Source organism: Taudactylus pleione, unplaced genomic scaffold (assembly GCF_031769625.1).
Source record: "Taudactylus pleione unplaced genomic scaffold, aTauple2 ptg001800l, whole genome shotgun sequence".
Lineage (NCBI taxonomy): Eukaryota > Metazoa > Chordata > Amphibia > Anura > Myobatrachidae > Taudactylus > Taudactylus pleione.
In genome coordinates this window covers 1,204,646-1,218,770 of record NW_028286197.1, presented here as the reverse complement: position 1 = coordinate 1,218,770, position 14,125 = coordinate 1,204,646, and the positions used below count along the sequence as shown (strand labels likewise).

Sequence of the window (14,125 nt, the reverse complement as noted above, 5' to 3'; positions counted from 1 at the left end):
ATTGTGCTGCACTCCCAGCACAACTCACCCAGCACAGCACCCATTACAGCGTCCATCACACAGCACAGCACCACTCTCCAAAGCATAGCACCCCTCAGATAGCACAGATAACAGCACAGTACCTCTCACCCAGCACCCTTATCCCAGCACGGCACCCCTCACTCAGCACAGTACAGATCACAGCAACCATCACCCCTCTCTCAGCACAGCACCCTTCGCCCCTCTCCCAGCACAGCACCCGCGTTAACCACTAGCCGCCGTCCTGGTGCCCCGCCCCAGCAAACCTCCGCCGTATGTACAGCTGTGACTTGGGGAGGGGGGGAGGGGAGGCTGCGACAGTGTGAACTGTGACTTGGGGAGGGGGGTGAGTGCGGGTGCCACTGTGTGAGCTGTAACTTGGGTAGGGGTGTGCTGCTGTCAGAGCTGTGACTTGGGGAGAGGTGTGCCACTGTCAGCTGTGACTTGGAGAGGGGTATGTGGGTGCCACTGTGTGAGCTGCGACTTGGGGAGAGGGGGAGTTGTGTGCAGGTGCCACTGTGTGAGCTGTGACTTGGGGTGGGGGAGAGGGTGCCACTGTGTGAGCTGCGGCTTGGGGAGGGGGGAAGGGGTATGCCGTTGTCAGCTGTTACTTGGGGAGGGGTGTGCAGGTGTATTACTACTGGGGGCACACTAACGGGGCATTAATACTGGGGGCACACTAACGGGGGCATTATACTGGGGGCATACTAACGGGGCATAACACCTGGGGGCACACTAACGGGGGCATTACTACTGGGGGCACACTAACGGGGGCATTACTACTGGGGACACACTAATAGGGGGCATTACTACTGGGGGCACACTAACGGGCATTACTACTGGGGGCACACTAATGGGCATTACTACTGAGGGCACACTAACGGGGGCATTACTACTGGGGCACACTAACAGGGGGTGTTACTACTGGGGGCACACTAACAGGGGGCATTACTACTGGGGGCGCACTTACAGGGAACCACTACTGGGGGCACTATATAAAGGGCAATACTGGGGGTACTGCATAGGGGGGGAACTACAACTTGGGCCACTATTTAAAGGGCACTGCATAAGGGGTACCACTATTGGGGGCACCTCATGGGGTGGACTATACTGGGGGCACTGCACAGGCGGGACCACTACTGATCCTCTTATGGTTACCTGTGCCTTAATTACGTGAAGTGTGTTCTTTTATGGAGGCATTTGGGTTTTTTGTCTTTCAATTTACTTTGGGGTTTTATTCACTCTCTTACATAGTGTGTGAGGGGATCCTGTGATCTGCAGTCAGACAAGCAGTGCATGCTGATTGAAGTCATCTTTAGTGGGAAACATTCATTGGCTGAGAGAGGTGGAGGCTCGCCTCTCTCAGCCAGTGAACGCTCAGCCCAGGCATTTCTAAGAGAAATGCTGTGGATAAGCGGTCATTCGGGAAGTACCGTCCTTAGAGGGCAGCACTTATGTTCGTGGGTTGGGATTTAGCGCTTTTTTGTTTTAAGACGACGTTGGATGCCTACATCGACCAAAGAGGATGTGATCTACACTAGGAATAGGTTAGTATGGACTTTTTTCTTTTTTAAACAGGGGATGTGAATTTCTACAGGGATTCTAGGTGAGTATTTGTGAATGTGAGTGTGAATGTATGTTTTAATAAAATTGTACGGTCATGGTGTGGGTGTCTTGTGTTTATTTTCATAATTATTTTGTAGGTGAACTTCAGGTCCCAGACAGTCCTTAATGCCCCGCATGCTGGTACTTGTGGTTCTCCAATACCAGCATGCGGGGGAGGCTTGCTGGGACCTGTAGTTCTCCAGCCAAAGGCAATATTAGTACATCTATCTTTTACACAACACAACTACACTATCAACCCGGCACCCACCGGCCAGGGGTGCCGGGGATAGCCCCGGGCTATCAGTCCAGGCCTGGGGAGCCCTGGAGACTACCCAGGGATCCCCGGCCTTGGCTGACTAGTGGTCAGGTGTAATGCTTTGGCGGGGGACCCAGTGAAAGGGTTCCCTTGACTGTGAAGTTACACCCCCACTAGAAAGAGTCCGGTGCTGGTTATGGAAAATACAGGGAGACCCCTATATTCATTTTGTCTCTGTATTTTCAAAACCAGGACCGGCTCACTGAGCCCAGTGCTGGTTGTGCAAAATACAGGAGACCCCTATGTCTTTTGTCCCTTGTATTTACACAGCCAGGACTGGCTCTAAAAAGTCCTGGCTGATTGTGCTTTTAGGGGAGGACCCCATGTAATTTTTATTTTATCACTTTACAAGCTTTTTAGATACAGAAGCAAGCATGGGATCTCTCTGATCTGTGCATGCATCTGTGTCATAGAACAGCCCATTAATTAAATTTGGGCAGAAATCTTTAAGATGATCGTCAGTTGTTTTGGCAAGCAAACAATATATCTTTAATGATCTAACAATTTGGAAATAGTTAACGAGGCACAATATATTGTTTGGTCGTTGGTAAGATTGCACAGTGAGTATGCATGAGATCGCATGTCTGGGAGTTCCAGGGAAATCGTTAGCAATATCACATTGTTTGCAAGTCATCTACTGTGTACCCATATTTAGGGGAGCAGGAACTGGAGTGCCAGGTGTATGTGTCAGGGGTAGCAGGGACAGAAGTGTTAGGTGTATGTGTATTAGGCCTTTTTTTCTCTTTCCCTGCTCCCCTATTTCCTTATCCTGTGTGCTCTTTAGAAGGCCAGCCCATAATGCAAATTGCAGGAAGATTTGGCCCATTTCACAACAGATATACAATATCTTTAGATGGCAGTGATGGTTGGTCAGTGTGTATGAACAATCAGCATCTGCAGATATATCTTTCAGGTGTGTACCCAGCTCTAAGTTATCTTGGGTTCAAATTAGGGATGTGCAGGTCCAGGAATGATGATGTTTGTCCATGAAAGATGACGTTTTGCCTCTTTCCGAGACCCGATTTTTGGCGGGAAAAATCCGAACTTGGAGGGAAAATTCAAACTAACCCGAGCCTGCACATCCCTAGTTCAAATGTTTTTCTCCAAAACTAGAGGTGACCTTGTTGCTACTAAACTAGAAATGTACCAGCACACCAGTTTATTAGACCAATTGAAAGACTGGTTCTCCCCCTACTCACCAAAACACTGGGTAGAAATAAAAAGGAATGCCTGTAACCCTTTTCGTTTACAGGATCTGTTATGGACTAACTCCACACATACTTTTAATCTGAGAGTATGAAAAGTCAATCTAACTGTTTAAATTATATGGGATAAATTGCTTAAATTATATGGTGACTTTTCACTACCCTCTGCTAATATTTCTCTCTTGGCAGTCTCTAAACTGATCCCTAACCTTAATTTACACACATGGCATAATCAATAGTCATGGATCAAAATGTATATGATATCCATCATTTTAAGTTGTTCCTTCAGATTCAAGAGCAGTTTTCTATACCCACTAAAGAGTTTTATGAATAATCTGTCAATGGATATTTTTCCCATTCTACCATTACCCTCTTCCTTATATACTTTTCAAACTTTCTTCCCAGTCCCACAAGGGTATTACAATTTGGTACAGAACCATAGAGTATAATAAGTTATCTATACAATCACAATGCGAAGAAGATCTCTTTAACGGACGATGAGTGGCTCTCCCTGTTATCAAATATTTTGAAAATGTCTAAATGTATTAATCATTCTGAAATGATGTTCAAATTTGTCCATAGACTATACCACACCCCAGATAAATTACATAATATTTGGACTGATTCTTTAAATTTTTGATTTTGCCCAATCACTCTAGCCATGTGGCTCGAAATCTTTGATTTAATTTCCCAGGTCACTTCTGTGTCCCCTTCCTCATCTCTCTGAAATAGTCCTCTTGCATTATATTCCTCTCTCTGGGCCTGATTTTGAGATTTACACAATGCCAATATTTACGCATATATAGCCATCTCATATTATATATACACACAGAGTGGTGCTTGAATGTTTGTGAACACTTCATAATTTTCTATATTTCTGCTGAAATTTGGCCTAAAACTACCTCAGTACTAAAAGTAGATAAAGAGAACCAAATCAAACAAATGAGACAGAAAACATTAGACGTGCTCATTTTGTTTTTTTGAGGAATATTATCCAGTATCACATATCTGACAGTGGCAAAAGTATGTGAACCTTTAAGCTGGCCATCCACTATACAATTTTCTGTCAGATATCTGTCCAATCTGGCTGGTTGGAATGAAAACCTGGTAATGTATGGGAGCAAATACCAGTCAATATGGTTTTAAACACTGAAAAAAGGACAAACAAAATTGTTCAAATTGGTTAAATTTATTTGTTGGCAGTGAGCGCACAATTCTGTGAATTAGCAGCTCCACCATTTTGTGAGTGACAGCAATCTCATTCTATGAGTGCTGAATCTGCAGTTAACTACAGGGTGTGATGGCATACCATATCTGTATTGCGCAAGGAACACGTCCATTAAGGCATCAGCCTTAATGATCATAATTTCATTGCTTTTTGAAGTTTGAGTGGCAGAAATCAATAGTTTTTGTAAATTTTCAGATCATGTCTAAGCAGCTTTACTGGGACATGTGAAACCATAAGGTTTTTCATCTATGGAATTTCATAGCTTTTTTAAAATGTATTAACTATCAGGGTTTGGATGAGCAAACCGGGCCACCTGCAGGGGAGAAGGGCAACAAAATGGTACACTAACGCAGGTGGAAGAGGGGACAGCACACAGGAGGTTGGTTTGGGAGGTGCAGAGTGCGAGATGGCTGTAGGCGTGTGGGGTAGTGGTAGCAGCGGTGGTGCAGAGCAGTGGCAGTGGTGCAGTGCAAATGGGGCATCAATGGGTGACAGAGGGCTCAAATCAATGTCACAGATGCACGAATGCAGCAGTGAGATCTACACATCTATGTTAAAAACTGAGTGTGTAAAAAAAAAAAAAAGCGTAGCCCCACTCCCCCCAGAAAACAGCCAGCAGCGGGCAATGGAGCCCCATTGCTGGTTGTGCTAAATACAGGGGACAAACTACGTAGGGGTCCCCCATATTAAGCACAACCAGCACCAGGCTTTTCAGAACCAGTCCTGGTTGCCAAAATACGGGGGACAAATGACGTAGGGGTCCCCCGTATTTAGCGCAACCAGCACAGGGCTCTGAGCCGGTCCTGGTTCTGGGAATACAGGGGGAAAAGATGCGTAAGGTCCCCCCGTATTTCCCGGAACCAGCACCGGATCCCTTCTAGCAGAGGGGTGATGCCACAACCAGGGAAGCCTTTTCACCGGGTCTCCCAGCCGAAGCATCACCCCTGACTGCTAGTCAACCCAGGCCGGGGATCCCTGGGGAGTTGCGGACCACCCATTAAAGGGGACCCCCCCTCTGGGGCACCCCAGGCCCAGTCTGATAGCCCAGGGCTATCCCCAGCACCCCTGGGCGGTGAGTGCTGGGTTGATTTGTGTTGTGTGGTGCATATGAGTATATAAATATTGTCTTTTGCAGTAGTACTACAGATCCCAGCAGGCATCCCCCGCATACTGGCACTTGGAGAACCACAAGTACCAACAGGCTTGGCACTAAGGGCCTGCTGGTACCTATAGTACCCCTGCAAAAGAAATATTAAAATAAAACAGACAGACACCGTTTTTTAAAATATTTTATTTAGCAGGACCTTCACCTGAAGGAGCGGCAGCAGTAAGATCTTTTACTTGGCTGCCGCTCCCCCAGGACTTCTATGACATCTTCACCTGGAGCGCGACAGCCATTAAGTTCTTTTGTGTGCTGCCGCCGCCCATCCAGGGCTTCCGCGGCGTCTTCCGTCTTCGGCAGCTCTTCTCTGCTGCCTCCCCGCCACCGACTGAATGCACGGCAACTCGCGCTGGCTGTATTTAAGCCAGCCGAGGGGCTGGGGCGATGACGTTGCGAGCCGTGATTGGCTCTTGGTGGCCATCTTGAATTTCAAAAATGGTGCTGAGGCGCCATTTTTGAAAAGGGCGCGCTCGGTTCTCACCATTGAATTAAATGGTGAGAACCGCTCATTGGCTGAGAGGCGGAAGGCTCGCCTCTCTCAGCCAATGAGCGCTCCGCACCGGGATTTCTGGACTAAAATCCCACAGCGGAGCTGTCATTCGGGTAGTAGTATCCTTAGAGGACCCCGGGTCCTAACGCTTGCACTACCGCCGCCCACACTGCCGCCAACGACCGCTACCGTCCCCGGCCGCAGCTAATGCCCGCTAACCCCTATCCCCTCTCCGTCGCATCCCGGCCACAGCAAACGCCGGCTTCCTGCCCCCGGCCCCCGCTACCGCCCACAAAAGACGGCCATCTTGCTGCACCCAAGTGAAGCCATAGTTATTACACCTGCTGGAGGCTCATATGGCGGCTGCACAACAAGTTGAAAAGTCCAATCTCTATAATGGTGCATTCTTAAGGTAATAGTTTAAAAACTGTAACTTTCTAATTTACCTGAACCCCAAAAGCACGTACCCTGGCACAATAGCTACCTAATAAAACAAACCCCAAGTCTAAATTCCACCCCTACCCTGAGTTTTGCCTTCCCAAAAAAACCCCATAGACTATAGCAGAAAAGTTGTCCTAATTGAGAATGTCAGAAAAAAGTGACAGTTGGAGCCTTAGATTACTCCCATGTCCTCATTTTTTATGTTTATGCTATGAAATTTGGCATGCAGCATCCAGTGACAGTTCTACCTGGCCATACGGTGTAGCCCCTTGAACACCCTGCCCCCCTCTGGAATTCTCTATAGAGAAATCCGTTTTTTTAGATGCAGCCTTAATATAAGGGCACGACTGTGCCCTTCTAATAGCTATGAACTTACTTTATCCGGATAATCTTTTCTAATCTATTTCTATATTTTTCACCACAATAAAATCGATTTTAAAATATGTGAGTCTTCACACATTTTGTCTACAGGTGATGCGCTGGAATGATTTCTTTTTCAAGGTACGAGAAGGCAGCAATGGGCATCCCTATGCTCAGTCAAACTTTGGAAGGAATTAGCGTATTTTAGAAACTGCAATCTGTAAGAGATTGGAGTTACGATTGCATTAGCGTAAATCTCGGAATCAGGCCCTCTGTCCCATCCTATAGTAAATATGTAATTGGTAATATCTTCATAGCTATGTGAGTGGCATTAGCTTTAAAATGGAAGAGGCCTGAGCCTGAGTACTCAGCGTAGTTTTGAGATGGAGACTATTGGTTTTAAGTGTTCCACCTCTTCTCCATTGATTAAATGGAGCTCATGGCATCATTTCTATACTACTTCCTTCGTCTCGGGGGAACACTACTTCTCCCACTAATTTGTTACCTAGGTATCCTGCATGATTTGTTGACTATGACTTTAATACCTTGGAATGTGTGTATTTATCTTTATTTAATATATCGTATATGCTCTAATTGTTCCCCTTGCCCTTTCCCTTCTCCCCCGTTTTGCCATTTTTTTTTTCTTCCCAGTTTTCCTATAATCTGTAAAAGTTATATGTTAATGATACCTTTATACACCTACCTATATACGCGTACTTCATAATTATTATCTGTATGATGTATTTGAGTTGTAGTTTAACGTAATATGTAGTACTTCTAGTTTCTTATTTTTGTATGTTTGTCTTTGTAAACTGTAGAGTACCTCAATTTGTTGTTTGCAGATTGTTACATAAATAAAGTCATAAAAAATAAACCAGCAAGTAACAATGATAACATACTCACAAAACATAAGGGGTAAATACAAAACAGCCTAATATGTAAATTGTTCATAACAACTGTAGGGCAAATAATTTTAATTAGTGCAAATATTATAATTATAATCTTTACGCAATTCTATAACATTTTCCAAATAGTTTGTAAATCCCTCAAGCGTGAATATTTGATATATTCTATTACTGATGGTTTTTGTTTCTAAAGTAAAAATTGGTATGTGGAAAGAGATTGTCATGGTGTAGCCATTAAGCACTTTAAAAATAGTTCAGGATATAAAAAGAGTGACTGAAAAATGCTCTCTAAAACTTTGCGGGAGTGAAGCTTTTACACCAAGCTAGGTGATTTAAGCTCTTTTTGAAAAATCTGATAATGAAGAGACAAGTAGCAAGCCAGAAGTCTTAAGGTGCGTACACACAGTACAATAAAAATGCACGATATGAACGATATCGATCATATTGTTATCGTTCATATCGTGCATTTTTCAGTGCCTCCAACCCAACAAAGACATGCGATGCACGGGCACATATGGACGATAAAGAGATTGTCCATCGACCGTGCAAGCAGGTCAACCTGGTCGATATCGACCAGGTTACTATAAGGACCCGCGATCACAGGTCATTAGCGGGTTGGTGGAGTGCTGGATGATCGATATCGTTCATAGATGACGATCGTCCCGTGTGTACGCACCTTTACACAGATGGCGGACCAAGTATTGCCCCTAGTGGCATCCTCCAATACTGTAGGCTGTATTCACCTTGCTGGAACTGTGTAGGATATACAACAGCAAAAGGTTCCCAAACTCCACCCTTATAGTCCAGGTATTAAGGATATCCATGCTTGAACCCAGATGTGCTAATTAAGTCACCTGTGCTGAAGCATGCATATCCTTAAAACCTGGACTGTAATGGTGGAGTTTGGAAATCTCTGTCTATTGCATTGAATGCACATTAACAACCCCCCATGCTGTTGTGAAGTACGGTACATGTGAATTTGTCTACAGGTCACCAATGCCTCTGATGAGTATTCACCTACAATATTAAAATGAATCATAAATTAATAAATACCTCAAACAGAAGAGGATTCTAGAAACCTATATGCAATGTTTTAGGTCGAGAAGGCAGAGAGGCAGGTAGGCGTGCAGATTATGAAAGAAGGTGAAGTAGATTTGGGTGTCATTTGCATAGAAGTGTTAGCGGAGGCAAAATTAGTGTAGGACTCGGAGTTCACCAGGAGTGGTGGCAAGGCATATAGCAGAGGGCCATGAACAGAGCGTTGAGAGATCATGAAGAGAGGAGAAGAGGAAAAGAAGGATCTGTCTCAATAACAGAAATGAAGAACCAAAGGGTGGCAAGATGAGAGGAGGAGAGGATGGGTGAGCATAGATGGGTCTGATGATAGATTTTGTAGAAGATGGTGTATCTTTTGCCCTTAAAGTATGTGGCAAAGTAATCAGCAGTAGGGAATAAGAAGAATGCATTGAAGAAAGTTCACATAGGAGCTCTAGCAAGAAATTTGGGAAAATGGAACGAACCTGAGTGGGAGGATTAAATGTATTTTCAGTGTGTGAATTAGAGGATGCAACAAATAATTGGGTTACTAAATACAACTACAGTGATCAGATTACCAACAATTATAAAAAATTTGGATTTTCTAGCTGTGGAAAATGGTGTGTGTGTGTGTACTGTACATAGGGAGGGAATGACAAAAATAAATATGAACCATCATCACTTTAAAAATATTCAGGTTTTTTTTCTGATTGTACTGAATGGTGCATACCTTTATCCTTTTTGTTTGGTATAATTATTAATTCTTAGGGGTAAATTTACTAAAGCTGGGCATCCACTATACAATTTTCTGTCAGATATCTGTCCAATCTGGCTGGTTGGAATGAAAACCTGGAAATGTATGGTAGCAAATGCAATCATCCATTTACTCACAAACACTGGAAAATAGCCAAAAATGGTTGTTCAGACAAATTGGTTAAAACACACAAATTTAACCAATTTGAACAATTTATTTTGTCCTTTTTTCAGTGTTTAAAACCATATGATCGACGGTCATTTGCTCCCATACATTACCAGGTTTTCATTTCAATCAGCCAAATTGGACAGATATCTGACAGAAAATGGTATAGTGGATGCCCAGCTTAAGATTCGAGTTTGGTCGAGATTGCAATCTCGGGTGACTTTAGGCATGTTTTTCATCTCTTTTTACTTAAAACAAACTCGGGTGAGTTTGGGAGAAAGTTATAATTTTTACTGAAAAACTCGGGTGAGATTGCAAACTCGAATCAACTCACCATCGGCCAAACTCTGAAGTACTTTTCAAGAGAAAGATGCAACTCAGGATTTTACTAATAGTGTGTAGACACGGGACGTTCGTCAACAATAACGATACCATTAAACGATCTCCCGGGTGTGCTGGATGATAGATATCGATCATCCAGCACACATCCAAACCACCTACGACGGCTAACGACCCGCGATCAACGATCGTGGTTCCCTATAGCAACCTGGTCGATATTGACCAGGTTGACCTGCATGCATGGTCGATGGACGATATCTTTATCGTCCATACGGCCCACGCATCGCAGGTCACTGGTGGGTTGGAGGCACAGAAAAATGCACGATATGAATGATAAAGATATGATCGTGCATTTTTATCGTACCGTGTGTACGCACCTTAAGAATTGAGATTACAATCTTGGGTGAGATTGTAGCAAAATCGCAGAGAAATTGAAGTTTCAAACACTCCACCTCTTGAGCTGCGAGTTTTACAGAAACATACACAGATCAGTGTGATTTGTGTATGTTTCTGCATGTGTACCTAATTGAAACTGTTTTTAGAAAAAAAAATTACGTAGGGTCCACCCCCAAAAGCATAACCAGCCCCGGACTGCTCAGCCAGTCCTGGTTCCTGAAATACGGGGAAAAGAAAGTGTAGGGTTCCACTGTAATTTAGGAACCAGCACCTAGCTGCAGGGCCAGTCCTGGTTTTAAATATAGGGGGGGGGGGGGAATGCGTAAGGGTCCCCCTATATTTAAAACCAGCACCGGACCCAAACTGACCAGGGTGTAATGCCACAGCCAGGAGACCCTATCACCAGGTCTCCAGGGCCAAAGCATTCGCACCCCAAGCAGTTTAGCCCAAGTCGGGGATCTCAGGGGAGGTGGGGACTCCCCCAAGAAGGGGTTCCCCCTCTCCTGAAATCACAGGCTTAGGCTGAAGCCCTGGGGCTCTTCCCCACACCAATGGAGCGGTGGGTACGGGAGTAATAATGTGGTATATAGTTCCAAACTATTGTAATTTACAGTGGAGCTACAGGCGCCAGCATGCCTGCCCTTTGGCACTTGTGGAACTACAAGTGCCAGCAGATGGCCGGCACCCGTACCCCCACTGTCCAGTGCTAGTTTTAAGTATAGGGGGACCCCTATGCATTTACCCCCCCCTACATTTAAAACCAGGACTGGTTAAAAAATTACGATGGAACCCCACACGTTTTGTTCCTCGTAATTTTAGGAACCAGGACTGGCTGAGCAGTCCGGGGCTGGTTGTGTCTTTTTGGGGGGACCCTACGTAATTTTTTTTACATTTAACCCGTTTTTTACAGGTACAACATACAAGTGCAGGCTGCTTGCTCGGGAGAGTTTTGCAGAGAGAAAACACTGCATTCTCGGATGAGTAATCTCATCTAAACTTGCTACTCGAGGGAGAAATTTCGATCTGCTTCACAATCGGCCAACTCACTTCCAGCTAAACTCACTTCTTAGTAAATTTGAGAGTTTAAATACAGGAAAATCACCAGAGCAAATAGAGTTTAAAAACAAAAAAATTGATCAGACTCGAATCTTAGTAAATTTACCCCTTAGAACGAGTTTTTCAATTATTTTTATATTTGTATTTTTTATTATTTTATTTAACCATTGTTGTCTACAATAGTGAAAACAATTGTTATATTTAAATTTAGTTTATCCAAGACAATACTGAGTTTGATTATAATGCCATTAATCTAACTAATAAATCATTTGATTATTGTTTATCTATTTTTGTTGGGTTATCTTTTGCCCATATTTCATGTTTGGGTAAGGGGGTGTCTGACACTACCTTTAACAGTCCTAAATTGCTAGGCTCCAATTTATGGAGAGTAAGGGACTAGTTTTGCATAGCAGAAGTGTCACAATAATGTTTTGATCTAAAGCTACCCTTCTCAGCGCCGAAGATACTCCACCAGCAAGGACCTTAATTGCCTAAAATAGATATTGGAAGGGTGAGTAATTTCCATTTGTCTTCAAATAATTGTATATCTTTGTAAAGTACACACTATATTTATTTATTCTTCTCTTAGTCCTACTGCCCCGGAAAAACTTAGAGCCGGAAGCAATTAGCTGCATTAATTAACAGCAGGATAATTGCACTGCCAGGGCTATTCAATTACACCCTACACTTAAAACAGATTTCTGTTCGAGCCTGAGGAAGGCTCGAACAGAAATCTGTGATAAGTGCCATTACCTCGGCTGCCGCAAACACGTTAACCCATAGCTCCAGGTACTTACCCAGATCCAATGGGTTAGTACGCGTTACCCATGATTTTATCGCGTGAGGAAAAGGGGCTATAGTTAAATAGGCTTAAGCGTAAAAGCCCGAGGCTACCACCCTTTTCCTCACAAGGTAAATTACCATGGCTATTTGCACCTGGCCCTTAAGCTTTGTTACTTAAATTAATTCTAAGTGAACCACTCCAATATGTTTTGAAAGTTAAAAGATGCTGTAAAAATATGATACCTTTTCCTGTCCATAGTCTATCTGAAGGAGAAGATGGGTTCCAGGCACTTTAGGATTATTTTGCAGCTCTATAGTTATGTGATGCCAAATTCCGTCATTTAATTTTACATGTGGAAGGTTCAAGGAGGCCTGGATGCTCGAGGGGCCACGCAGAGAAAAGATGAGAGAACCCTCGCTCATCTGAAAATCAGAAAGTTAAAATGACAAGATAATTAGAACCTACAGAGCAACACAAAAGGTGGTCCATGTTGTGGAGAATGTTATACAATGGCAGAGGATATTATTATAGAAGACAATAAAAAATACAAATATATACCACTATACCTAAAATGCACCCTGGACAACCTACTAATAAAATTTTCTACAAAATTTTTTTAAGCATTAAATAACATACAGCATAGGAAAGCAGACCTGCCACCACTACATAATGGAATAACATGTTTAATTTAAAATTATTAGCATTACTAGAATTTGCTGTACCTAACATGCATTACACCAGTGGCAATGGTCAGGGACGTAGCGAGGGAGGATCGGATGGAGCTCCAAGTGCCAGCCAGGGATAGAGGGCGCCGACAAGGATAGTTGCAGTCAGGGCCAGCCCTAGCCCCAATTTTTTGGTAAGCGAGAATATTTTTTGGCGCCCACGGGCATATTGTTGCGTGTGCCCAAACAAATTAAGGGGCCGTGGTCTCATGGAAAAACCCATAATCACGACACACACCCCTTTCTCGTCACTCTGGGAACAGTGCTTTCCATTCCATATGCACCTTAGTGCAGTCCCCCCAGTAGTGCCCCTTATACAGTACCCCCAGTAGGCAATGTTCCCCAGTAGTGGTCCCTCTTATGCAGGCCCCAAGTAGTGCCCCTTATACATTGCCCCAGCAGTGGTCGCCCTACTGCAGGGCCCCAGTAGTGATACCCCCCTATGCAGTGCCTCTTATACAGTGCCCCCAGTAGTTGTTCTGCCTATGCAGTACCCCTTGTGCCCCAGGAGTGGTCCCCCTTATGCAGTCCCCCAGTAGTGCCCCTTATATAGTGCCCACAGAAGTAGTCTTCCCTATGCAGTGCCCCCTGTAGTGGCCCTCCCTATATAGTGCCCCTTGTGCCCCAGGATAGGTCCCCCTTATGCTGGTCTCCAGTAGTGCCCCCAGTAGTGATCCTCCTATGCAGTGCTCCCAGTAGTGGTGCCCCCAGTATAGTCCCCCCCATGAGGTGCCCCCAATAGTGGTACCCCTTATGCAGTGCCCTTTAAATAGTGGCCCAAGTTGTAGTTCCCCCCCCTATGCAGTACCCCCAGTATTGCCCTTTATATAGTGTCCCCAGTAGTGGTCCCCTGTCAGTGAGCCCCCAGTAGTAACGCCCTCTGTTAGTCTGCCCCCAGTAGTAATGCCCCCTATTAGTGTGCCCCCAGTAGTAATGCCCATATTAGTGTGCCCTCAGTAGTAAAGCCCCTGTTAGTGTGCCTCCAGTAGTAATGCCCCCTCCTAAGTGTGCCCCCAGTAGTAATGCCCGTTAGTGTGTCCCCAATAGTAACGCCCCCTGTTTAGTGTGCCCACAGTAGTAATGCCCCCGTTAGTGTGCCCCCAGTAGTAATGCCCCCGTTAGTGTGCCCCCAGTAGTAATG

The 14,125-nt window shown here is 44.5% G+C and overlaps 1 protein-coding gene across 7 annotated transcripts in view; it reads right to left on the bottom strand.

The window, feature by feature from the left end:
• LOC148436343 (cadherin EGF LAG seven-pass G-type receptor 2-like) overlaps positions 1-14,125 on the bottom strand; it is a 383,494-nt gene that overhangs the window by 231,337 nt on the left and 138,032 nt on the right. For all 7 annotated transcript variants that reach the window (XM_088465025.1, XM_088465024.1, XM_088465023.1 and 4 more), the window contains exon 11: positions 12,502-12,681. In XM_088465025.1, the coding sequence (XP_088321151.1) occupies positions 12,502-12,681 (180 nt within the window). The remainder of the gene's footprint in view (positions 1-12,501; positions 12,682-14,125) is intronic.